The following is a 27,655-nucleotide window of genomic DNA, read 5'->3' on the forward strand; positions in this document are numbered from 1 at the left end:
ACAATAGATCCCTGGGGGTACGACATTAATTCGTTCTGAATCGCTGCACAGATTCTGGCATAAGTAGTAATACATATATAAATACATAAAAATAATCAAACACATGAAAAATGTATCTATCTATCTACCTTGGTCATATCCCTCAAGAGGGGTGACCGACAGCAAGACAAACAATTCAATAACAAAGAAAATAAAAAAGGGAAAAAATAGCAAAAAACACACACAAACTTTTTGGGACCATGGCCAACCCAAATGCCCAAACACCCAAACAAGTTAGGCACCTAAGTTGGTCTTGCTTTCATCCCTCCAGATGAAACGGGACACCAGAAAGCGGCCATGTCACTCGGGTCAGGGTGACACAACACACTCTTTTGTTCAATAGCAGGGCCCGACAGCTTTCACTGGTTTACCCCTGCCGCATCATACGGGTGCCCAGCCCATTCTTAAGAACGCGTCCACAATCCCACTATCCTTTCATGAAAAATGTATACTATACCTAAATATGAGACAAAAATGCAATTTATTCATTAATGCAATCTGTCCTTTAGTTTGTCATATATTTTGTTCTTGTTTCATTTTCATTGTACTGTATTTTATCGCAATTTGTCTTGTATTTGGCCGTCGTATCTTGTATTTTTTCATAACAAAATGTTATTTGAATGAGGGTGATCTGTGATGGTGTAAAGTTCAGCCAGTTTGACTTTCAAATGACATTTTCTTGTGACAAAATACTACTACAACAAAATACAACGACGATGAAGATACGAGAAAATACGCTGTAGAAAAAATACAACAAAATACTACATTGACAAAATACTACGACGACAAAATACAATGACAAAGTAAGATGACAACAAAATGCAACGCCAGCAAAGTGCAAGAAAATACAACGACCAGAAAATATGATAAAATAAAACAGACAATGTACGATCACAAACTAAAAACGCCAAAATACAATGACAAAATACAACAATGACAAAATACAACAATGACAAAATACAACGATGACAAAATATTGCGACGACAGAAGACGACGACGCCAAAATACCACGACGACAAAGTACAACAAAATATGATAAAATACAACAAAGACAATGTACTATCACAAAATAGAACTACCAATAAATACCACAAAGACAAAATACTACAATGACAAAATACTGCGACGACAAAATACTACAACGACAAAATACCACGACGACAAAGTACCATGACGACAATGTACAACAAAATATAACAACAAAATACAACAAAGACACAATAAAACAATGACAAAATACTGCCACGTCAAAATACTACAACGACAGAATACTGCCACGACAAAATACTACGACAGAATTTGACGACAACAAAGACAAAATACAACAAAATACGATAAAATACAACAAAGACAATGTACTATCACAAAACAGAACAACCAATAAATACAACAAAGACAAAATGCTACAATGACAAAATACCATGAGGACAAAATTCTGCGTCAACAAAATACAACACAGACACAATACAACAATGACAAAATACTGCAACGACAAAATACTACAACAACATAATACGACGACAACAAAATACAACAAAGCGAAAATAAAATGACAAAGTACAACGTTGACAAAATACACTAACAACAACAAAATATGATCAAATACAACAAAGACAATGTACTATCACAAAGTAGAACGCCGAAAAAATACAACAAGACAATAAACTGGGTATTTGTATATTGTATTCTTTTGGCTTTATTATTGTACTGTTCTCAGCTCAGGGATGCTGCTGGAAATGTGAATTTCCCTTAGGGGATGAATAAAGTATCTATCTATCTATCTATCTATCTATCTATCTATCCACACTATCTATCTATCTATCTATCTATCTATCTATCTATCTATCTATCTAGAGAACAAATCCAACGACAAAACAAAAGAACAAAATACAACAAAGACAAAATACAACGACAACAACATACTACAATGACAAAATACAACGATGACCAAATACTACACTGATGAAACACAAGAAAGATTTGATGAAAAGGTTCCCTCCCACACTTATCATCTTCACTCCCACGTTATAGCCGCCCCTCCAGGGGGATACATATGCGGATGACACCCCCGCATGAGGGGCCGTCACTCATTACAGCCCTCAACTCAAGAAGACAGCAAGACCCTCAAAAGCCAGCAAGAGGTACGGCGGCTAAAATCTTCCTCTCGGTTGAACAGTTGAAAACGTGATAAGGCTCGGCTTTAATAGTGCAACGCTGCATCTTAATTCATCGATTCGTGACTTTTCTTTAATGCTGAGGGCAAAGTGGATTTCTGTGGCACTTCGTGACTAACAATTGGTCGGTTGGATCCCTTAACACTGGGGTCGTAGGGGCACCATTTCCTGTGGTGTGTCTTGGGCAAGTACAGCCTGGAGGCCCCCATCCCTTTCTAGGACAAATTACCAGCCAGATATGTGGGGGTTCCTGTGAAAAATTCTCATTTAAAGTGAAAATTCAATTGTTTTGATGAAATACAGTATATTTTATGGACAGTAAAGTAGCAAATACTATTCATTATTTTTGTTGTATTTGTTTATCAAGATTTAGAAAAATATATGTATATATGTATATATTTACTTTTATTTTATTTTGATTTGATTTTTTATGTTTTTTACACTCTTATAATTATTTTTTTCAGCTTTTATTATTTTTATTTTTTTCTTATTTTTAAAATTTTAAAAAGGAGATAGGTTCAGTATAAATCATTTAAAACTGGAGTCAAAAGAAAAAAATAATTTCAAAGTTAAATGTTTTTGTTCTACTGCCAGCTACTACTTTTTTTCATTTCTTCATCATTTTACTATTATTTTTCTAGATTTTCATTTCACCTTTTATTTTAGTTGTATTTTCCTTATTTTACAATATTCTCCCTGATTCAATATAAAACGTCCAGAAAAAACTGAAGGAAAAATGTACAATAAAATATATATATATTTTTAAGACCTGTTGTGAAATCTGAAATAAAAATAAAAGTAAAATGCTTATCCTGCTGCTTATCTTTATTATTCCACTATTATTGTTTTTATTCCAGGTTTATATTGCAAGTATTTTTATGTTTTCAATTTTAAAAATTCTCTTTTTAACAATATGTTCCAGTTGAAAATGAAAAAGTATCGAATATTTGTTTGAAAAAATAACTGTCACGGTTGCCATGACGCCCAATTGGCCCCACCCGTGTGGCGCCAGCTACGGCTGGTTGACAGATGGGCTTTATGTCTATTTAAGCTCTCACACAACCTTGGTCAGTCCGTTCACAAACCTCTGCCCCCCAAGACGTGGGTTCTGACTCTGTCCTGTTTCCTGTTGGTATTTCCTGTCCGGTATTGTTCCCGTTTATTTTGTCCTGTTTAATTTCGGTTTCCAGTTTTGCTCCCGTCTATTTTTGTCCTGTTTATTAGTCTCTCCAGTTTTCGTTCCCGTCTAGTTTTTCTTGTTTATTTTCAATATCCTGATTCATTATCTATCCTGTCTGTCCCGTCCTGTCCGGTATCGACCCCATCTGTTCGATATCAACTCGGGTAATTGGAATCGATCTCGTCGGTCTCTGGCTTCCTGTCTTTCCACGCCAGACCGCTGCCTAACGTGCATGACTCCCCATTTTTTGTAAAATAAAAGGCTTGTGTGAGAACGTAACGCGTTTGGGTCCTGATCCTGTTCTGGTTCCTGACAATAACATTTATATATACATATATATATATATATATATATATATACATATATATATATATATATATATATATATATATATATATCAACATTAAAAATATGTGTAAAAAAATGGTAAACTATGAACAACAATATTTCTGAGTACATTTGTTTTTTGTTTTCGATTCCAGTTAAAAATATGCAAATTTCTTGGTGTTTTAAAAATACAGTGAAAAAAAAACACCAATAAATGTATATAAATTATCTATCACTTGAACAAGTTTTGTTCCCATGTTCTTTTTAGTGGGACGTTCCTTTCTTCCCCCAATCATGGCATCCGAGACCCCATCTCTCCCCCAATCGTACAAACCGGGCCCCAATAGCGTCTTTTCTGACCAGTCCGGTTTTTACTCTTTGGACTCAAACGTGCCGGGACTCTCCAAGGTCATCCTAAACAAGCTCAACATGAAGGACTATGGACAGTACAGGTAGTTTTTAATATCTGTACCCCAATTTGCTCATATAAGGAAAAAAATGCTTCAATTTCATGCAAATGTTTGTTTAGGTCTGCCCTGGACGGCGAAAGCAAAGGAATCGCCTTCTGTAACTACAAGGAAATGTTCCAAAAGATGGAGGAAACCTTCCAATTCTGCACCGGTTGCAACAAACTCCCGGATCCTGTGGACCTGACGAACACGCTCAAGCGCTGTGCTAAGTGGGTTCTATATTTCAAAACATCAACACCTAAATGCCAAGAAAGCGACATGTACAGTGTCTAACGAAAGTATTGGGCGCCCCCCCCCCCCCCCCCCCAAGAACTTTTTGTCATATTGTCACATTTCAGGCTTCAAGCTTGAAGTTAAAAATACTGAAAATATTTTCCAAGAATCAACAACACGTCAGTCACAATCGTGGAACCAAATTACTTTAACAGTTTATATTGACGTCAAAAAAAATGAAAAATAGGTCTCCAAAGCTATTGTTTCATGATTATTAGCGCAAATAGCACTGTGTTTTATAAGCATTTTTAAAATAACAACTTATCATGTGTTACTAAAGTATCATTACCAGGTTAGTTGTTGGATGTAGGGTTAAATAGACTCAGTAAACCACAGAAAAAAATAATTTTACTAGAAAATAACAATGACCCAGACCTGGTAAGCTATTTTGAGAACAGGTCTCCAGGTACCTGTCCTTAGGGAGCACCTTGGTACCCGCAGGAACCTTGTTGGTTCTCTAATGACTTCTGAATGGTCCAATGTTGACCTAAATGGCAAACATAGTGCATTTGTGTGTCATTAAGTCTTTGTTTAAATTTACCTGAAGAGACAGCATTATGAAGCATTATGAAGACCAAAGAACACATCTAGCAGGACCGGGTGTGTTTAAAGATGGAGGCGTTTGTGCTGCACTCTTCTCAGGGATTTATTCGTTACCATCATGTCCTTTTCACCCTATCTCATCTCATCTCATTAGCTGCACCGCTTATCCTCATTAGGGTCGCGGGGGGGCTGGAGCCCATCCCAGACATCTTCGGGCAGTGGGCAGGGGACACCCTGAACTGGTTGCCAGCCAATCGCAGGGCACACGGGGACAGACAACTCATTCGCTCATTCACACCTAGGGACAATCTGGACCGGCCAATTCACCTGAAATGCATGTTTTTGGAATGTGGGAGGAAACCGGAGTGCCCGGAGGAAACCCACGCAAGCACGGGGAGAACATACAAACTCCGCACAGAAAGTCTGGAGCGTGATTTGAACCCACGACAGGTTCCCATGACATGAACTGTGCCGCACAAGCGCTAACCACTGCGCCACCGTGCTGCCCCCTTTTCACCCTATGCATCTAAATTTAGTATTTTTAACCCATCAACGTTTTGCTGAACCTCATCTTTTAAATTGCAATTTTACAGCTCACCAAACTAGAACATCAATCTTTTTGTGGAACTCACTGCAGGACCTTCTAGCCAAACGCCATAATCTGGCATTTTGGTCACAATGTATGTACAGTGCCTAGCGAAAGTATCCCTCTTAAAATGTGGCCCAAACGAGGAGAAAACTAATCAGAGAGCAACTAAGAGGGCACAATCATATTAGATGACCTGGAGGCATACGCAGCTGAGGTGGGCCAATCTGTGCATAAGACAACTATTGGTCGTACTATGCATAAATTTGCCCTTTGTGGAAGAGTGGCAAGAAGAAAGCCCTTTCAGAAAGAATATGATAAAAAGGTCCTTTTAAGTATTGCTAAAAGCCACATGGGAGACACAAATAACATCAAAACAAGGTGCAGTGGTCAGATGAGACCAAACAAGCACTTTTTGGGCTAAATGCAAAGCGTTTGGTATAAGGGTAACGCTGCACATCACCCTGAAAACCCCACTGTCAAACATGGTGATGCTCTGGGGCTGCTTTTCTTTAGGAGGGACAGGGAAAATCTTTATAGTTGATGAGAAGCTGAGCGATTCTGGCAGAAAATCTGTTCAGTTCTGGGAATTAGGTGAAGGTTTACCTTCGAACAGGACAATGTGTCATGATTACTGATGCGGGGCACCTGAGTCTTCTTCGTTGACGCCAACAGCCGTGGACGCTGATTGGCTGCCTCCTATTTTTAAACCCCGCCTTCCTGACAACACTCGTCGGATCGTTTTGTGAACCTACGCTACACGCTAGGCAAAATTTCGTGACTCCTGACTCTATCCTGCCCTGTTTTCCTGCCTGATACCTGTTGCTGACCTTTTTCTGGACTTGTTTCTGCTTTTGCTCCCCCGTCCTGGCCATCGAACTGTTTTTGCCCTGTTTCCTGCCTGATACCTTTTGCCGACCTCTTTTCTGGATCCGTTTCCGTTTTGCTCCTCCGCCCTGGTCATCGACCCGTTTTCTCGCTGTCAACGACTACCCTCGCTCGACACGGAAGTGCCACTTCCGCGTTCCTGCTATCTACCACCCATCACCGACGATCATCAGATCGGGGATGCAAGTCCTGTTGTCCTTCTTAATAAAAACTGAGTAAAACGAACGTAATTGGGTCCCGTCTCCGTTCCTGGTTTGTGACACAATGACCCTAAACATAAAGCAGGATCTACAATGTAATGATTTAACACTAATAATGGCCAAGACCTCAATCCTATAGAGCATTTGCTGAAAGATCTAAAAAAAATCCTGTGCACAAACGATCACCATCTAGCCTTAAGGACTTGAGCTGTTTTGTAAGGAAGAATGGGCAAATATTTCTGTTTCAAGATGTGCAAAATGTATCGAGACAAACTCAAAAAGACTTCTGGCTGTGATTTCAGGAAAAGGAGTTTTAGATAGGGGGCAATATTTCTGCAACGCCTACTTTTACATTTTTCATTTTTTCCGCATAATATTGATTGTTAAATAATTCTTCACGATTGCGTATTACATGTTGTAGACCAGGGGTGTCAAACATGTGGCCCGGGGGCCAGATCAGGTCCGCTAAGGGATTGAATCCGGCCCGCGAGACAACGCTCAGAGAAGCGCAAGAGAAAAACGAGCTGCAGGTTGAAACATGTCCACTTGATGTTGCCAAAGCCAGGTGCCTCGAACAAAGACACTGTACTTGTATTTATTTCTCTCTCTCTCTCTCTCTCTCTCTCTCTCTCGCTCTCTCTCTCTCGCTCCCTCTATCTCGCTCTTTTTTACCCTCCCTTTTTCTCTCTTGCTGTCTCTCTCTTTCACTCTCTGTGTCTCTCTTTTTCTCTTTCTTTGTTTCTCTTTGTCTCTTTGTCTTTTTACCTTATTTTGCTCTCTCTCTTTTTTTGCTCTCTCATTTTTCCTTCTCTCTCTCTCTTGTCTCTTTCTCTCTCTTGCTTTCCCATTCTCTCCTTCTCCCATTCTCTCTCTCCTTTTTTTCTCCCCTTCTCTCTTTCTATTTCTCTTTGGATATCTTTCTTTCTCTCTTTCTTTCCCCCTCTCTCATTATTTGTCTTTATCTCTTGTTTCTCACGTTTCACGTTCTCTCTCTCTTTTTTTCTCTCTTTCTCTCTCTCTCCCTTTCTCTCTTTCTTTGTCCCACCCTCTTTTTCTCTCCTTGTCTTATTTCTTTCTCGTTCTTTCTCTCTAATCTACTAGTCCGGCCCCCGAGAGAATGTTTGTTCTATCCTGTGGCCCCTGAGGTAAATTGAGTTCGACACCCCTGTTGTAGACGCTTGGAAAATATTTAGATTATTTTATCTATAAGTTAAAGCCTGAAATATGACAATATGACGAAAAGTTATGGAAGAAGAGGGGGGGCTTTACTTTCGCAAAGCCTTATATTAAACAAAAAAGAGTGCGGATTGAATCATGACATGACAACTGAACTTTCCCTTTCTAACGTCAAAGGTCGGTATTGGCCGCCCGTGCCAGATTCTTGAATTTGTGCAGCACGGTGACGAAAATGTGACCGATGTCCAGGTGTAAATATAACTAAGACCTTCTGACTGTGATTCATCTCCCTGGAACTCATCAGCCCGTAAAACATGATGAATGGCTTCTACGGTGTCAAAACAGCGCATGATATACTCCCCGGCAGTGTTCACTCGCAATTGCGCACTGCTCGCACATTCTCGGCGCACAAGAAAATCTAGCCAGCGCACAAAAATCAGGGCTCAAAATTACTCATTAAGAAGCGACTTAAGTCAAAGTTACAGTGCATGAAGGTAAAAATTTACGGGTTCCCCTGACGTTGTGTCCTAAATGCGGTATTTTGAAGTCAATGTCGAACGAAGTTGAAAAGTAAAGTCAGTAGAGTTTGTCGAGAACCGGCTTCTTTGGCTCGGCTCACTAAAAGAACCTGACTCTTTCGGGTCCTAAACGGCTCTTCAGGTTGTTTTTGCTTCTCTAATCCCAACATGACCAAATATTATGTAAAATTATGCACAAAATGACTCAAAGGAATGGGGGAATATAACAAAAAAGAAAAAAAATACCAAAATGAAAGAGTAGCGAAAAGCTGAGAAAAAAACAAACAAAAGGAAGAGAAAAAAAGAAGGAAAAATTTAGATAAAAGCCAGAAAAAAAGAAAAGAAAGAAACGTAGGGAAAAAGTAAATAGAAAACAAAAAGAAAAAAGTAGCAGCTCGGAAAAAATAAACACAATGAGATTTTTTTTAAAAGAATTTAAAAAAACTAGAAAAAAAACACGGAAAAAGAAAGAAAAAGTTTAAGTTAACGTCTACTATGTGGATTTCTTGGTAATATTTTCTTTCGATTTATGTTGCTATGGTAAAAACGCCAACGGTATGACAATCCTTGCAAGTAGAAGTTTTCAAATCCTGACTCCCTCCTGTCCCGTTTTTTGCTCCTGTCTGTCCCCCGGCTTCGACCTGTTTTTGATCCTGACCACGTCTACTCTCCAGTCCCAGATTTCGACCTCTTTTTGTCCCCGACCACGTCTACTCTCCTTTCCTGGCTTACGACTCGTTTCCGACCACGACCACGTTTTTGCTCTCCTGTCCCAGCTACTGACCCATTTTTCCGACACCGTCATCGCTCGCCACGGAAGATCCACTTCCCCATTCAGAGCGACCTGCTTCCCGCGTCCAGCAATCAACCTTTTCTCTTTCTTCCTATAAAACTTGTAAGAAACGCAACGCAAGTGGTTCCTGTCTCCGTTCTGGTCCTGACACTTATGTTATCTTAACATTAATGCTAATGTTGCTTTCCCAGGATTTGTTGTTTTTTTTACATGCAATTCCCTATTGAGTAGCTAATAATTACCTGGTAATCCAGAAGCAATTTTTTTTAAGACCTACATTGATGGTAGAAGAGCAACAAGCACACCTATCATGTCACCTTAATCCTAGCACAAATACAAATGTTCCATTTTCAGAGTTGTGTTAACTACTTACTTCTTACAAAATCGTGTACCATGCTAGTGAAGAAGGATCTAGATTCGGATCTTGCGTGTTCTTTGGAATTAGGGTGAGGAGAATGATGGTAAAATAAGAGGCTGGAGATGAACTGCTTCTCGGGAAGTTTTTATTCATCTCATCTCATTAGCTGCACCGCTTATCCTCAGTAGGGTCACGGGGGTACTGGAGCCCATCCCAGCAATCATCGGGCAGTGGACAGGGGACACCCTGAACTGGTTGGCAGAGTATATTCTGAAGACAATCGCAATACAAGTCTTAGCAGTAGTCTTTTTTAAAGCAAAATGTTATACCCGTTTTGGGGTGTTGTATAGGTCAACAGGAAACCGCAACTTCAGTTTTCTTTTTGCAACCTGTTCACATATTTTGTGTTATCAGCTGTCAAAGTTTCTTTTTTTTTTTTGAGGCGTTGTATAGGTCAAGAGTAAACCGCAACTTGAGTTTTCTGCTTACCAGCTTTTGCATATTTTTGTGTTGTCAGCCAATTCTCAAAGTTGCAGTTCTTTTTTTTGGGGGGTGTTTTTTGTTTGCACCATGGTGTCGCGGTTGCCATGTCCAGCATGGCCCCGCTGTAGCAGATTTTCTAATTTGCGTGTGTGCTTCTTAAGGGCGGGTTTGGGGGATTGCCGGTTGCGTGTTCATTGCATTACTTTGCATTATTCTGTTCTGTTTGACTTGAGGAAACCTGTACTTGCCCGTTCTGAGTAAAAGCCTGTTTTGTGAGTATTCCTAGTCTGAGTTCCTGTTTGCCTGTAAGCCTGTTTTTGTTTTTGTCCCTGAGTGTTGGACGACTTTTATTTCCTTAATAAAAGTAACTGATCGTTAACGCGAATGAGTTCACCATTGCTGCCTCCTGCCTCCGATCTGGTCCAGTCCCTTGACAGCGGTTTCTTGACATCAGGCTGAACTCTTTCACTTCAAGTTCCTGACATTAGTTTGGACTTGTAGTTTGCATTATAATAAAAAAACTTAATAATTATAATAAAAAAAAAACTTAATAATAAAAACCTTATGTAGAGTATGTCTACACTAGTGATACTAAATGACTATTTTAATGTATTAAACTGCCTTAATTTTAACGTAGCTTTTCATCATGAATGTGAATATTGTACAAACAAACTTGTTTTTTTTTCACAGAGAAGATAATCAGGAGCTTTGCTTCTTAGCTTCTGTTTCACTGTTTTGTGTTGGTGGACCAGCCAAGACACTATCCATTTAAGCACAATGCTATTGTTGTTTTTCAATTTTTATTTATTTTTTTTACACAGAATTCTCCATCGAGAAGCTAAACAAACAAAAAAAGTAATCTGCAATCAATCATTTGGACAACCTAAGTTGATGGTAGACAAGCAACTAGCACATATATCATTAATATTAATAGTTCAAGTATCAACGCTAATATTCTATTTAAGTTGTGTGTACTAAGCTAGTAATGACCAATTAGCTTTTTTTAGTTTATTAAACGGTCGTTGGACCAAATTCGACAACTATTGTGTTGAATTTGCCTTAATTTTACCGTTCTTTGGTAAATATTGGTCAAACGCACTGTACCGAGAAGATCATCAGTTGTCATGATTACTGATGGTTCTGATTGGCTCCCTGTCATTATTTGAACCCAGTCCGGTCAGTCCCCTGTTGTCAGTCCCCTGTTGTCAGTCCGTCTGCGAACCTCAGTGGATACTAGGCAAGCCTTTTTCGACCCTGACTCCCACCTGTCCCGTTTTTCTTTTTGCTCCCGTCTGTCTCCGGCAACGACCTGTTTTGATCCTAACCACGTCTGCTCTCCCGTCCCGGCTTACGACCTCTTTTTGTCCCCGACTATGTATCCTCTCCCGTTCTGGCTTATGACTCGTTTCCGACCCCGACCACGCTTTGCCCTCCCAGTCCCGGCTAACGACCAGTTTTTCCGCCCCTGACACCGCCATCGCTCGCTACAGAAGATCCACTTCCATGTTCGGATCACATTTCCTTCAATAAAATTTGTGGTAAACGCTACCCAATTGGGTCCTGTTTCCGTTCTGGTCCTGACATCAGTAGCTAGCTTAGCTTCTGGTTGACTGTTTTGTGTCATAGGCCTGCCAAGACTCTGGTCAAGTTCCGCTACAGTTATCCTTGATGCTAGTTTCACTTGTTAATGCGCGTACTCCTCATAAAAACATATTTCCGTTCACTATGAAACTCAAAACGACCGAAACATAGTGTTCAATTCACACGTGTTCCGTTCAAATCTTCCTGGCGTGTTCGCGTGAATGCTAATGTTTCTTTCTCGAGGTCCGTGTACTACTTACACCACAGGTGTCAAACAGGCGGCCCACGGGCCAGATCAGGCCCGCTAAGGGATTGAATCCGGCCTGCGAGACAACACTCAGAGAAGCACAAGAGAAAAACAAGCTGCAGGTTGAAATATGTCAACTTCAAGTTGCCAAAGCCAGGTGCCTCTCACAAAGACACTGTACTTGTATTTATTTCTCTCTCTCTGTCTCTCTCTCTCCCACAGCTTTTCTCCCACTCTCCGTGTCTGTCCCTTTCACTCTCTGTGTCTCCCTTTTTCTCTTCCTATGTTGCACATCATTTTTTCCTTTTCTCTCTTTTCCCTTTCTCTCTTCCTACCCTTTGCGCTTTTTTTCTCTTTTCTCTCCTTCTGTCTTTCTATTTCTCTTTGGATTTCTTTCTTCCTCTCCCTTTTCCCCCTCTCTCACGACTTCTCTTTTTATCTCTTTTGTTTCTCTCCCTCTCTCCCTCTCTCTCTTTCTTTGTCTCGCCCTCTCTCTTCTTTTCCCTCCCTCTTTTCTCTTATATTTTTACCCTTTGTGCTTTTTTTCTCTTTTCTCTCCTGTATTTCTATTTCTCCTTGGATTTCTTTCTTCCTCTCCCTTTCTTTCCCCTTCTCTCACAACTTCTCTTTTTATCTCTTTTGTTTCTCACGCTCTCTCCCTCTCTCTCTTTCTTTCTCCCGCCCTCTCTCTTCTTTTCCCTCCCTCTTTTCTCTTATTTTTTTACCCTTTGTGCTTTTTTTCTCTTTTCTCTCCTGTCTTTCTATTTCTCCTTGGATTTCTTTCTTCCTCTCCCTTTCTTTCCCCTTCTATCACAACTTCTCTTTTTATCTCTTTTGTTTCTCACACTCTCTCCCTCTCTCTCTTTCTTTCTCCCGCCCTCTCTCTTCTTTTCCCTCCCTCTCTCTTATTTTTTTATCTCTCTTTTTCTTTCTCTTTAATTCCGACAGAATGTTTGTTCTATCGGGTGGCCCCCGAGTTTAAATGAGTTCGACACCCCTGACTTACACAAAGTGTGTATTTGGTGTTTTTTTTATAAGTTCTACGCACTTTTAGGGGTTTATGTGTTGTTCTACTGCATTTGTAGAGTTTCATTTTGCACTTTTGAAGCCTTTCCCCAGAACAGCTACATGATACCTTTCCCATTTGGGAATCTAAGCACTGTTGCTAATTAGAAAAGCTCTCCCAACTGTATTGGTCTTTGGACCCTTCCTCCGCAAACTCCCCCCACTCACACAAAGTAAATTCTCAGCTGCTACTGCCTCTCATCGTGATAGTTATTGGACACAGCTAATGTTAAATGCTTATTCGTCAACATGCAATAAAACTTCTTGTCCATCATTGCAACTTTTGGACTTCTATTAAATTTCCGATTTGTTTCGTGTTGGTATCAAAGCCGAAGATTCACTGATATCAGAGCACATTATTTTACCGCAGAGTTTATTTTGTGTCAGGGTCGGATTTGATTTCCTTCCACAAACTTAACCTTTACGTCAGAGGCCTGCTATGAGTATTATGTACACTGTGATGTATATTGTGAATGTCATGCTAAGCCCCCGTGTGTTTTTTTTGGACATGGATCAGTTGGTATTTGGATTCCCGGGGATTGTTTTGCACTTATTTTAGGCAAAGTGAAAATTGTATCCAAATATTTAGCGTAACAGAAAGTTCTGCGTTCTTTTATTTTCTGTCAGGACCAGAACGGAAACAGGACCCAGTTGCGTGACGTTTACCACAACTTTAATTGAAGGAAAGAGGAAGGGCTACGCCCACGATCCGGTGTTCGCTGGACGCGGGAAGCAAGTTGCTCTTGGATTCAGACTGTGATCCGAACACGGAAGTGGATCTTTCTAAGCGAGCGATGGCGGTGTCAGGGACGGGAAAACTGGTTGTAACTGGGACTGGAGAGTAAAGCGTGGTCAGGGTCAGAAACGAGTCATTAGCCAGAACGGGAGAGTAGACGTAGTCGGGGGTTAAAAGTGGTCGTAAGCCGGGACGGGGGAGCAGACATGGTCAGGATCAAAACAGGTCGTAGCCGGAGACAGACGGGAGCAAAGACGGGACAGCTGGGAGTCAAGGTCGAAAAAGGCTTGCCGAGTATACACTTAGGTTCGCAGATGGACTGACAACAGGGGACTGACGGGACTGGGTTCAAATAGTGACAGGGAGCCAATCAGAACCCGCAGCGGTTGGCACAGGTGAGTCACATCAGTAATCATGACAATTTTCGTTGCCAATGTAAGCCAAATTTCCTTTCAGGTTTTTTAACTGAAGATTTAGGTCACAGTATTTTATTTTGTTTATTTGTGTAGCACTTAATCACAAGGAGTCTCAAAGGGCTGCACAGACCACAGGCTGTTGCAAACTGGAGACTATTGTTACAACATCCCTTGATCTAAAACCTACATGAGGGCAAGGAAAAACTCAAATACCCCAACATGAGGAAATTGAAGAAACCTTGAGACTGCACATGAGGTAATCCCCCTTCCAGGATGACCAGGCTGCAATGGATGGTGCAAAAAACAGACATCGTAAACATGAAACATTTATAAGCTATAGAATATGAGGGTGTTCTAAGCCTAGATTTAAACAGTTCCATTGCGGTTGCAGTTTAAATCTCAGAGGGCCGAGCATTTTACAGCACCGGGACCGGAATGTAGACTGTCTTGAACCTGCGGATCTCTTCTTGGCTCTTGGGATCCCTTAGCAGACCAGAATTTTTTGAGCGAAGGTTCAGAACAGGAACATAGGGAGAAATAAATCTGAAAGATATTAGGGGGCAAGTCCATGCATGATTTTGCAGCTGCAGCATTATGTTCCAGCTGTAAGCTCTTGATGCTAGACTTAGGTGGAAAAAGCATACATAACATACATAAAACTACATTTTTATGTAGCAATGTTACTCATTTCAAGAAAAATAATATTATTATTATGACTCTCAACAACGCTATTTTCACGTATAGATCTCAACAACTTACCCATTCACACACACACTCTCCCACCGATAGCAGAGTCAGCTATGCAAGGAGCCTACCTGCTTATCAGGGGTATCAGATCAATTATGTCATGAATCAAGGACCTGCATTTTGAAAGTATCTCAATTTGTTTTTTTTTAAATGACTTTAATACATATTTATTTTTCATTCATTAACTCACTGAGTTCTACTGTCCTGTTGGACCCCGACAGGTGTTTGAACGTGTACTACTGCTCTAAGGACTGCCAGGTGAAGAACTGGCCACAGCACAAAAGGTTTTGCAAGACTTTACGGTTGGTGGCTATCGATAGACTGGTGGAGTGGTTGACCTTCACTGGTGAGTCCACCTCAGGAGATTGTTTCTTCACAAGTTGATGACCATCTAAAAAACACACAGGAGACCTTCCGCTTCCTTCCGAAAACTGGTCAAAGTCGGCCTTGGAGTTGAGGACCTGGAAGGACTGGCTCACCCTGCAAGAAGACCGCCTCACGCCACGTCTGGATGCCGTCTTGACATGCACCAACATGGAGGTGCTGTGGAAGAACGCAGCCAGGCCCAGACCGGAGGTCGGCGATCTACGGGAGTCCGTGTGGCGGGTTCAAAGTGAATTCCTCTCCCGGGTCCTTTCCGTGGGCTCGGCAATGCAGCGATACCGTCTGGACCCTCGCACCAAGCCGCTAACCATCCACATAGCGGGTGCATCCCATAATGAGACCATGGGGGCCAGGCTGACGGATTTTGATGAGCTCAACAATATCTTCCCGGGGCACTTGGGTATTGAGGTGGTCATGGTGGGACCGGAGGTGGTGGCGGGCCCTGTTATGAGGCCCCCTTTGACAGCCTTTGGGCCCAAGAAGAGGGTCTACATCAGCGCCTACAAAGGTCTCTATCATCAGTTCTGGGAGGACCTGATCGAAAGGGATCAAGCTGCTAAACCGGACTTAGTGGTCGGATTTCATCCAGGTAGGTCAGCCCACTTGAAAACCACCTCAACTTTTTGTACAATGTCTGACCATAGGGGGGCAGCAAAAAAGACCCACCCTATACATACCATTTTTTACAGTATGAACACTTCCTTGCTCATCAGTACGGCACTTATTTCGAACACAGTTGAAATACTTGTGTCGCAAAATACCTGCTTTTGTTATTTTTCACTTTTGATAATAGAATTTTCAATGTTAAAATATTCTCTATTCCAAGCCAAAACAGAAGCGTTTAGACCAAGCTAAAAAAAATATTTTAAAAACACTAGTTAGCAGACATGGGGACTTGAGACTTAGTGACTTGGACTCGAGTCGACTCGAGTCGCTGTTTTTATGACTTGTGACTTGACTTGGACTTGGCAATCTAAGACTCGGGACTTGACTTGTGACTTGACTTGCCCAAGAAAAAAATACTTGGGACTTACTTGGGACTTGAAGGTGAAGACTTGAGACTTACTTGAGACTTGCACATGTGTGACTTGGTCCCATGTCTGCTAGTTAGTCATTTTTAGAAATTGTCTCATTACCTATACACTGAATCTTACATACAGGGGGACCTCGCTACTTCGCGGTTCCACGTTCGCGGGTTCAGAGCTTCGCAGGTCTAAAAAATAATAATAATAAAATAAAAAAAAATAAAAAATAAAAAAAAAAAAAAATATATATATATATATATATATATATATAATTTTTTTTAAGCATTCTTGAATGGGCGTCGCTACTTCTTGGTTCCACGTTCACAGGTTTAGAGCTTTGCAGGTCTAAAAAATAATAACAATAGAATAAAATAATTTTGAAATAAAATAAAATAATTTATTTTTTTAAGCATTTTTGAAGGGGCGTTGTGGATTTTCACTTTTCGCGGGTGGTTTTGGTCCCTATTAACCGCGATAACCGAGGGATTACTGTATATTCATTATTTGAGCTCAAAAATATTATCATAAACATTCAGATATAGAACATGGATTGTATGAAAAAAATATTCACACACAAAAATATATTTTAAAGACAAAAAAATATGTATTAGGCACTGAGTGAGCTAAAAAATAAGAAGAAAATCCATGAATGGATTTTGAACTTGCAAGGAGAACAGGGAGAGAAGCCTTAAGATAAGAAATTCCAACCTGTTTAAAGACCCTCCCCTAAACCCTTTCTTTTTTATTATATTTTCAAGGTTACAAAAAATAGATCAGCCCTAAAGGGTAGGAAAATCAAAGGACAGGAACAGGATTGGCCAATAGTGACACTGACATGAATAGTGCATAATAGTCAAAAAAACAATCAATGAGCCAAAATAAGGAACAACTGGACAGTATAACTAGACCAAATAGTGAAAAGGCCTAGCAAACTCAGCCAACTATTTTGCAGGTGTCTGATAGTAAAAAGAGAATAAATATTGTACTTAACATTCCCTCCTTTACATTTTACAGCACAGAAACAAAGATCTCTACTTTGCGTAGTTTGAGGTGTCCTTAAAAATTAAGAGATAAATATATTTGTCTCTTAAGTATGTTTTAAAATTCTCAACTTCTCAATCTGCTTTTATCCTACTCCTATCATTGTGTGTTCCGACAACAAAGCGCATTGGGCTGAAGGAAAAGAGGCTGGGGAAGGGAAGAGATTGATTTCACACACGTGCTCGAGGTTTTCTTTTATTCTAGGATGAAAATGGTGAAAGTAAGAAAAGGACTGTTTCAAATACACTCTAAATGCAAACTCAAACCCTCAAAAAAGAGGACGAAAGGAGTTTATTTTAATGCGTTTGAGAGAGACACGTATTGTACATGCAGGCGCCATACAAGCGGGGTGACAGAGGCTGCAATGATGATTTCAGCCAGAAGATGGCATCAGTAAGGGGAATATTTTAAGGTTAAGGATACCGCATTTAACGTACCGTGGAACCTCGGTTTTCGAACGCCTCTCAGTTCGATCAAATCGGTTCTCGACCAAAAATTTAGAAAAATTCTTTCTTCGCTTTTCGTTCAAAAAATCGGAGTTCGAACGCCGGTACGCTAGGGGCGAGGCTGAGCGGCGTACGAGTGTAGATTGCCCCCACCCCTCGTGCAGAACTGTTGTCACGGCAACGCGCACTCCTTTTCTGTTTTCGTTTTTCAAAAGCGGTGAAGGGAGTGTTTTAACCCCTAATTATGCCTCGGAAGAAGCTTGGTGCAAGCAGCAAAGTTGCTACAGGTGAAAAAAGAGGAGTAGTGCGTACAACTATTGCATTTAAGAAAGAAATAATAGCAAAATATGAAGAAGGTGTGCGAGTTTCCCTTCTTTCAGGAATACAGCATGGCTTCTGCCGACCGGTAAGAAATCCTATTCATAATTCTTTTCTTTGTCCTTTAACCGCTCACCACTTGTTGTGGAGACCCGGGTGCTAAATGACGTGTAAACGACCTGATTTTTTTTCATTTTTACACGTTCATGTTAGCGTAATCTTTCGTACGGAAGATTACGCTAACGCGAACGTACGATTAGCCTGGGTTAGCTTTACGTTAAATATTCAAGATAAACATTCAGAGTGTTGGAACGGATTGAAACAATTTTACATTACTTTTAATGGGAAAAACGGCTTCGGTGATCGTACAAATCGGTTTTCGTACAAAGAAATGGAACGGATTATGGTCGAGAACCGAGTTTCCACTGTATAACTATAAAAACAAAAATACAGTCACTGTAACCTCAAGAAGAAGCTTAGGACAATAAAAATGTATATTTTCACCTTGGGTAAGAATAATAAAGGTCGGAAAACAAAACCTCCTTTCCAATTATCTTCCCATCTTTCATACACGACAGCAAATTAGATGTTAAACTCGCAAGAACTGCTCTGTTCATTAGCCCCGTGGCTTTTATCGAAGATTGTCGGTGATTAATGGGAGCAGCTGGGAATACATTTTTACTGGCTGCCAAGCTAACGTCCGCTAGCTGACCTCCTACGAGTGTGGAGACGTGTCCCCCGCTTTCTCATTCGCACCACCCAATAAGGAATCTAAAAGGTTATTAAAGAAATTCGATAAAAGACTTTGTTTGTTTATAATAATAAACAAATGATAACGGGAATAAAACGCAATGGACCTCATCTTAGTGCCAGCTCGTGAAAGTGGTGGCACCTCCTGCGTGATGTCGCGCTAAAAGTCTGATGTGTGACCCGGTCGCCGGCCAAGCAGCAGTTGAAGGCCCAGACGGTCGTTTTTGTGACCCCCACCCACCAGCAGTTCACTTATCGAGAGGCACCGGGCTGCGGGCTGCCCTTTCCATTGTAGTTCCCGTATGACAGTGGAGGTGCCTAGCAGTTCGGGCTAGCGGCCAGGTCCTCTTGCACTTATCATCTTACCATCACGCGGTATGGGATGGGCGGTACTGGGAATTTTGGTGTCAATTGGATCCAAGTGAAGACACGGTGTCCATCGATACAGATCCAGCACTGATACCTTTTGCTCGGAAATGTCACGATCATTGACTAATTGAACCCTTCCCCACTTAAGCTACCGTATTTTCCGCACTATAAGGCGCACCGTGTTATAGGGCGCGCCCCCCAAAAATAGTTTTTTGTCCTATATTTTCCATACATAAGGCGTACCGGATTATGAGGCACTACAATGGGAACGTCGACACAACAGTCAGATAGTTCAGTCAAACTTATTACCCCCTTAACATTCCCAAAGCTTGCAAAGAAGCAAATACGTGTCGTAGACACGTGCGGATGCGGTGTCCGTAAGATGTCACTTAACAAACATTTTAGTTTCCATTTTATTTTTTGCTGGCAACTGTGTGGACAGCAAAGTAAGAATTTTATCGTGCAGGGAAACGGGGTTCTTTACTGTGCATGACAATAAACACTTTGAATTGAATTGAGTTGAAAAATAGACTCATCACAGAGACATAAAGATCGTTCTAAAACAAGATATAAAGCAGCATAGCTCACCTAAGTTCTCTTGCAGCCATCACGTTCAATAATGATACGTAACCATGGTCTTCTTACAACCGTGAGTGTAGTAAATCCAGGAGAGTAAAATATTTACAAATACAGAATAGTAACAAATGTTTTCTCTATGTATGCCGTAGTGCAACCCAACGTGTGATTCACATTCATCTTTTTCGGCCAATTGCAGGCTTTGTTTCGCCCCTTTAGCCTATGCGAGCCTGTAAATGATAAAAAGGATCCGCCCCCTTTACCTCCGAATAACTTTAGCCAATAGTGTCTGATTCAAATGATGATTGACACATTGGTTAGGAAATGAAACGCCGGTATATAAATCCCAGCATACACCGCGGACGACTTCGCCTTTGGGGGAAAATCTAGTCGGCGGCTGCTTGCCTTAGTTGCAAGACTTTGCGACTTAATATTGATCCATATATAAGGCGCACTGTATTATAAGGTGCATGGTCAGCTTTTGAAAAAAAATAAAGGCTTTTAGGTGCACCTTATAGTGCAGAAAATACGGTAGTTTGTAATTATGATAAACAGAGCACATGAACTTTAGGCACTAAAATTGTTTCTTTTTTTTTATTAGATAACTACATGAAATAAAATAAAAATATTCATATTTCAATTGTTTCGAAACAAAAGTCAAGAGAGTGAAAGCAAAAAAAGCAGAAATGTCACAAAAATTCCTGGGTTCAATTTTGCTAATTCACCCAATCTCGTCGGAACCTATCGTGCAATATTTGTTCAGATCCCGGCGTAAAATCACATTTTGTGTGTCACCTTCACTTAATGTAAAAAGCCCTTACTCAATTCTCCTGTTTAATTAGTCCTAATTGTATCAAAGGATCTCCAAGAGACATACCTTGGGGCTAATCTAAATCTTTATCCTGCATAATGGCCAAATTCTCATTAGTACCACGCGATTATTGCAATTAATAGCTGCAGACTGCAGCGAGTGCTCTTTATCTCCCCCGAGGCAGCAAACATTAAAATCCTTGTTTCATTTTTTATCTCGATGAGAAGTGCTAACCTGGGGCAGGGCGAAAACAACGGAATTCGTTCGGCTGCTCGACGTCGAGTAAACCCGAGGACCGATCGATCCGTGACCTGGCGGTGGAAGCCGGATCAGGAACGGATAAGCAGGGGTGGATTTCGAGTCTTTGATTTGTGCGCTGGCCCTGAGCCCGGGCCCCGGTTGAAGGGCGAGTTATTCATACGGAGCTCGGGCGGATAAATCAACGCCGGAGCTAACGTGGCGAACGGCGGCTAATGCGAGGACGTCGGATTATCCGGAGGGTCGGAGGCCGGTTTCGGATCTCGGTTGTTGACGTGTGGTTATCAGGAGGTCACGGTGGATGTTCACCTGCCAAGAGGAAAAATGATTGATGTTATGTAGTAGGGCTGCAAGATTTTGTTTGTTCTGATTTTCTGCGCTAGTTTCCTTTTTTTGTGAGAACTTAATCATAGTGTCATGCAAACTTACCTCGAGATCGTCATTACTGATTGAGAGTATACCACTGTAACGAATTAACAACCATAAAGACGGAATTGCAGTTGCATAAATGGTCTTTATGGTCATAATACATAATAATACAGAAGTACAGTAATCCCTCGCTTATCGCGGTTAATGGGGACCGAGACCACCCGTGAAAACTGAAAATCCGTGAAGTAGCGGCGCCCCTTCAAAAATGCTTAAAAAAACGTATACAGGTATACAGTAAATTGGTCTTTGTTCATTTTAATGAAAGTGAAAGAGCTACTTTCTGACAATAACAACATACTTTAGCTAGCGGCATCGAACGGCTTTTACAACAAATACACGAAACCACACACAAATAGCCTTGTTTAGGTAGTACAAACAACCGTTCGCTTTTGGTATAATAAAGTCAAACTTGAGATGAAATGTGACAGAAGAGAATATACTGACGTTGCGTTGCCGAGTTCCCTCCTTGATAAACTGTGCGCCACATAAGAAAGGGGTGAGGTGGGAGGAGTTGAAGGAGGGGGGGTGAGCGAAGCGGCAAGGACTAAGCATTGTGTCTCCTTCCCCTTTACAATAAGAGTGTCCACATCGTGTCCTCAGTTGACATAAGCTCGCGCTTAATGGCGTCAAGTCAATAAATGCTTTTATTGAGAAGGTAAGGGATATTTTTTAGACCCGCGAAGCTCTGAACCGGCAAAAGTGGAACCGCGAACTAGCGAGGTTCCACTGTATAACGAAATTGGAGGGCTTCTCCTTTCAGAGTAAGAAAGCAATTTGGAAAGCGGCTGGCTAGCTGTATGCTAGCATTAAGTAACTGCGACTTCAGCAAGGTCTCCACAATGATTCAAATACAAGAGTCACAAATGTAGCTCCAGGTCATCCGTTTCATAGGATTTGACATTGGTGACTAGCAGGCTCGGCAGTGGTGGCTTAAGAGAGTTTTTAGCCTAGCAGTAGCCGTAGGCCGAACCTGCAGCCTCGTTTTCGCTTTCTCTCCCAACGCCACAATAACAATCCACGGGGCACCCGCTGGTAATCACTATTTCTTTGCACTCTTTCGATTTTCCTCAGAGTCAGATTCAATTGATTAATTTATTTTTAATGTAACGAGCCGCTAAAGCTACTAGCTGTCACATTGCTTTGCCTTGCCTTTATTGGCTAGTGCCGTTAAAACTTGCTCCTGATTGGCCGGCGCTGTTAAAACCCGAACTGTGACCGTTCTGGTTGGCCAAACACCCCATCACTCAATTAAGAAAGGGGGAAAAAACACGGAATTATTAATCCTTTAAAAAAAACACAGTGTCTCGCGATTACACAATCACAGTACGTCACATCGCGATATCGATTAGTTTTTGATTAATCGTGCAGACGTATTGTCGCGTTTTTATCTTGTGTTTGGAAAGAAATCCTTTTAGTATCTCTGAGTGCTAATTGCAGTTACCTTGGATTTCCAAACGAGGACGTCTAATGTTCACTCTCTAACAATAACGATCAGTCTCATAATTTTGAGGGGACCACACTTTTATTTATTAATTTGCGGTTCATTAAATTGACGATGAATTACTAAATCGGACAAAAACGCATACGCATTGTTGATAATCACACAACTATATCTATTCAAATTAATGAATTTAATAAACAGATTTATCTCATATTTGAAGTTTCCAAGTAGAAAGGCATTACTCTACAATTATCACAAATTTGTAGCCATAAAAAACGTAATATTATGGCACTGTTTAATATTATTCCATCATAATGACGGTACTTAATACAATATGAAGAATTAAATAATCTAAATCCTACGGCCTAATTCTTTGTACCGTGTGAGGTGTTGGTCTTGGCCACCAGAGGGCAGTATACTATGAAGGAGAAAAAACGAACGAAGAAAAAGAAAGAAAGACAGAAAAAAAGGCCAAAAAGTAAAAATATGACTAAAAGTTCGCAGTAATTTTGAAATGGATTGAAAATAAATAATCTTCGTATCAATGCATGGGAAAAAAAGGAAACAATATTCCAAAATACGTACGCATACAAGGGTGAAAATAAGTGTGTTAATGCACAAATAAACAAATAAATGAATAGATAAATGGATAAATAAACAAATAAATGGATACATGAATAAACGAATAAATGAACACATAAATGAATGAATAAATGAATCAATCAATCACTCAGTCAATCAATCAATCAATAAATCAATATATAAAAGCTGGCTTCATTCCTATTTGAATTATCTATCTATCTATCCATCTATCTGTCTATATATATATATATATTTTTTTTTACAATTTTGATTAATCTAATTTCCTTTTTCTTTTCTGATATTTCTTTTTTATTATTGTTAATTTTTTACGTTTTGTGTTTTTGTTTTCTTTTGATGTGTGGGTTCAAGAAAATTATTAATTATATCACAGAAAACACGAAGGCAGCACGGCGGCGCAGTGGTTAGCGCGTGTGCGGCACAGTTCTAAGGTCTTGGGAACCTCCTGTGTGGGTTCAAATCCAGCTACCGGACTTCCTGTGCGGAGTTTGTATGTTCTCCCCGTGCTTGCGTGGGTTTTCTCCGGGCACTCCGGTCTCCTCCCACATTCCAAAGACATGCATTTCAGGTGGATTGGCCGGTCCAGATTGTCCCTATGTCTGAATGAGCGAGCGAGTTGTCTGTCCATGCGTGCCCTGCGATTGGCTGGCAACCAGTTCAGGGTGTCCCCTGCCCACTGCTCGATGATTGCTGGGATGGGCTCCAGCACCCCCGCGACCCTACTGAGGATAGGCGGTGTAGCTAATGAGATGAGATGAGATAACACGAAAAGAAAAATGGAGCTTATAACGTTTTCCATCATCTAACCTCATCGGCGTGTACCAAAAACTGATTAGCATCAGGAAATGGGTTTTAAATAAGGCAGCGTGATAATGGTGGCATTAAGCGGTGGATTAAGTCGAGAAAATCCACACTATGGGCTCAGGTAACGGCGGGTGGTTCCAAAAAAAAACCCCCGACATTTATTTGAGAGGATAATCTAACCAAAAATATCATGCGCGGTAATCAAGATCTGTAAACTCGTTGACATTCATTATCTTCATCTTATTTTCCCTGAGCTCATTAGTCATCCTTGCAGGTTTCCACGCCAACCAGGGCCTGGTGGAGGGTTGGCTGCCCACCCTCTTGCTTCTCCGAGACTACAACATCCCCTCCTATTTCACAGTTTTCAGGTAGGTTTTCCAGACAATTGCATTTTGCATTGCGTAACAGTCAGGTGCAGTAATAAGGGAAGTCAGGTCAAAGTTTTTTTGTAAGTTTATAGTTATGTAGACACTCAAAACAAGGAGAGAATACATCAATGGATATTGAACTTCCAAGGAAAACAGGAGAGGACACAAACCCCCAATCAAATATTCCAACCTGTTCTAAAAGCCCGCCCCTGTGCCATTTATTTTTGTTAAATATCCTAGGTTACAAAAAGCAGATCCGCTCTAAAGGGTGTGGATGTCAAGGAACAGCAAAAATGTGTAAACAGTACATAATACTCTGTCACGGTTGCCATGGCGCCCAATTGGCCCTGCCCGTGTGGCGCCAGCTGCGGCTCGTTGACAGATAGACCTCCCTTCTATTTAAACTCAGTGCTCTCACTCACCCTTTGTCAGTCCGTCAATGAACCTCTGCACCCATAAGATGTGGGTTTTGACTCGGTTTCCTGTCCGTTATTGTTCCGTCTATTTTTTCCTGTTCAATATCGATCTTCAGTTTCGTTCCTGTCTAGTTTGCCGTGTTTAATTTCGATATCCAGTTTTGACATCAATCCTGTCTGTCCCGTCCTGTCCGGTATCAACCTCATCTGTCCGATATCTGCTCGTGCAATTGGTATCAATCTCGTCGGCCGCTGGCTTCCTGTCATTCCACACCAGACTGCCGCCTTTCGTTTTCCGCCCAACGATCGCTGAATCACTGGCGTTTGGGTTAACGTGCATAACTGCCCGATTTCCCGTAAAATAAAAGCTTGTATGAGAAACGTCACGCATTTGGGTTCTCCTCCTGGCCCGGTTCATGACATAATCAAAATAACAAACAACAGTGTTGTATAAAAGTCAAAATAAACAAAATGGCCTACTATGCAAACACCTTTGCAGGTGTCGAATGATAAAAAAACATATTCTTATCGATGTTTCTTAAAAATATGTTTTATGTAGTGTTGTGAGTTCTCTCTTTCTCCTCCCGCGTGTTGGTTTGTTTCTTATGGCGAGGAGGTAGTATTTCTAAAAGATGAGCTGTTCCTCCGAACGGTTTTGTTACAGAATATTCTGGGCAGAAATACTCATGTGCAGGACTGAGGTGGTTTACCATCATTTCTATACCAAAATAAAACAGCAGTTCACGAGCAGGTTGTCAATCAATTACAAAGGTAAACGAAAAACATCAAAGGCACACTGTTGAATAAAGTACTGCTCTCCTGATTATAGCCTCATCCTTAGCAAAATCTTGCCCAAGCTGCTCAACCTTTGCCTGAAGAAATCCTGCATTTCACTGTGTTTCACATTCGTTGCAGCAGCCGTTGACGCTTTTCATTTTCGGTTCCTGGTTAGCCTGGTTGCTCGCTGATTGTTTAGTTGATCGGTCCCAGTTAGCCTCCTTTTTTTGTTAGAACCATCACTGCATTCTCTACAAAAACTACCCAATTTTTGCTTATAACATTGGTAACCTATTCGACTAACTAACACGTAAAACAATATGGCGACTGGCTTGCTAAGGTGCTAGAAAAATAATTGGACTGTACCAATGAAATATAAATATATTTTATGAAAAAAAGCATGTGCTTTTTCCTCACATTTCGTTTGTTTAAGATTTTATCTTTAAGGCAAAAAAAGCGCGACTGAAGGTACGAATAAATAAATTAAGAAATTATACAATCATGAGCAATGTTCCCTGTAATTTTCCACTGGTCTGTGCGTTCCCACAAAGTTGGTGAGCAACGCTTGAAACAACAGTGAGCAACAGCAATCCCAAGTGTGGCAACTAAATCATTAGTAGTACGATAAGAGTATTTAATCACATTTTTTAGTGGAAGTACAATGTTGGCAACAAGATTGACTTTGTATAATTGGAAATTATTTGAATGCAACTCAGACTTTTTCTTCTTTTTCCCTGTTTTTTTCCATTTTTTTTAAATTCCTTTTAAAAAATCTCATTGTGTTTATTTATTCCTAGCTGTTACTTTTTTCTTTTTGTTCTCTATTTACTTTTTTCCCTTTGTTTATTTCCTTTTTTCTGAATTTTTCCTTCTTTTTTTCTCTTCCTTTTGTTTTTTATTTTTCTCAGCTTTTCACTACTTTTTCATTTTGGTATTTTTTTTCTTTTTTGTTCTATTCCCCCTTCCTTTAAGTCATTTTGTGCATAATTTTACATAATATTTGGTCATATAGGGATAAAGGAGGAAAAACAACCTGAAGAGCCGTTTAAGACCCGAAAGAGCCGGTTCCTTTTAGTGAGCCGAGCCGAAGAAGCCGGTTCTCGAAAAACTCTAAAAACTCACACACGCAGCATCGAGGGAACATTGCGATGGATAGATTTTCTTGTGCGCTGGGAATGTGCAGGCAGTGTGCAATTGCGCACGCACGCAGCTTAGAGGGAACACTGATCATGAGTACTTATAAGCAGTGACTTCTTTTAATATTACAACAGTTGCTGCCTAAGTAAGCTACGACTCGCTACTGCCCCCATGTGGCAGTCACCATTAGTGCATCGTATTGATTTTGCTTGTCACAGAAAGAGACGACCGGAGTACAATATCATCTAACACTGATACTTGATTTCTGTTCTGTTGTCTCCTACAGCGAAATGGAGCTAAAATACTCGCTGCAGATTCTTTTGGAGTTGGAAATGGACATTAGGGAAAGTGGAGCAAATCCTTTCGCGTCACAAAAGCCTGAGCAAGTGCAAGCCTGTCCCAACAAACCGCCAGTATACTGCAACTCTCACTTCATCGCTTTCCAAGGACTGATGCCAAGGGAATACTTTGAGGATACAAATTAGATTGCACACTGCGTTCTCTCGGCTGTGTAATATGAAGACTTTGTGGTACCACTGGCTATGCACCAGCAGAGTGGCGCAGCGGAAGCGTGCTGGGCCCATAACCCAGAGGTCGATGGATCGAAACCATCCTCTGCTAAGAATATTTTCTTTTCCCCTCATGTCAGGCCTTTAACAAACCCTCCAATGTTATATTCATTTATTGAATATAATTAAATAACGACAACCTTTTAAAAGTGTTAGAAGGGAAACGTAAATAAAAATAAACATTCAAACGCGTCAGGATAATTTCTTAAAGACGACACTGCCATCTAGCGGACATAATATGTAACTACTTATTCATGTATTAAAATTGCATCCATTTGATTGTCCTTTCTAAGTAAAAATACACACGATTCAGTTTGATTAAAAAGAACAGTTTT

At 40.7% G+C, this 27,655-nt stretch overlaps 1 protein-coding gene across 1 annotated transcript; it reads left to right on the top strand.

Moving 5' to 3' along the window:
- The first annotated feature begins 1,909 nt into the window (after positions 1–1,909).
- On the top strand, positions 1,910–27,555 carry LOC148347640 (putative protein MSS51 homolog, mitochondrial). Its single transcript, XM_088323471.1, has 7 exons — positions 1,910–2,181; positions 3,990–4,173; positions 4,251–4,400; positions 15,023–15,147; positions 15,208–15,774; positions 24,328–24,421; positions 27,038–27,555. Exons 1-7 carry the CDS (start codon positions 2,094–2,096, stop codon positions 27,234–27,236), a joined length of 1,407 nt encoding a protein of 468 aa, XP_088179597.1. The 5' UTR covers positions 1,910–2,093; the 3' UTR covers positions 27,237–27,555.
- The last annotated feature ends 100 nt before the right edge of the window (positions 27,556–27,655 follow it).

This window comes from Urocampus carinirostris, chromosome 19, assembly GCF_059441175.1.
Source record: "Urocampus carinirostris isolate Australia breed hairy pipefish chromosome 19, RoL_Ucar_1.0, whole genome shotgun sequence".
Lineage (NCBI taxonomy): Eukaryota > Metazoa > Chordata > Actinopteri > Syngnathiformes > Syngnathidae > Urocampus > Urocampus carinirostris.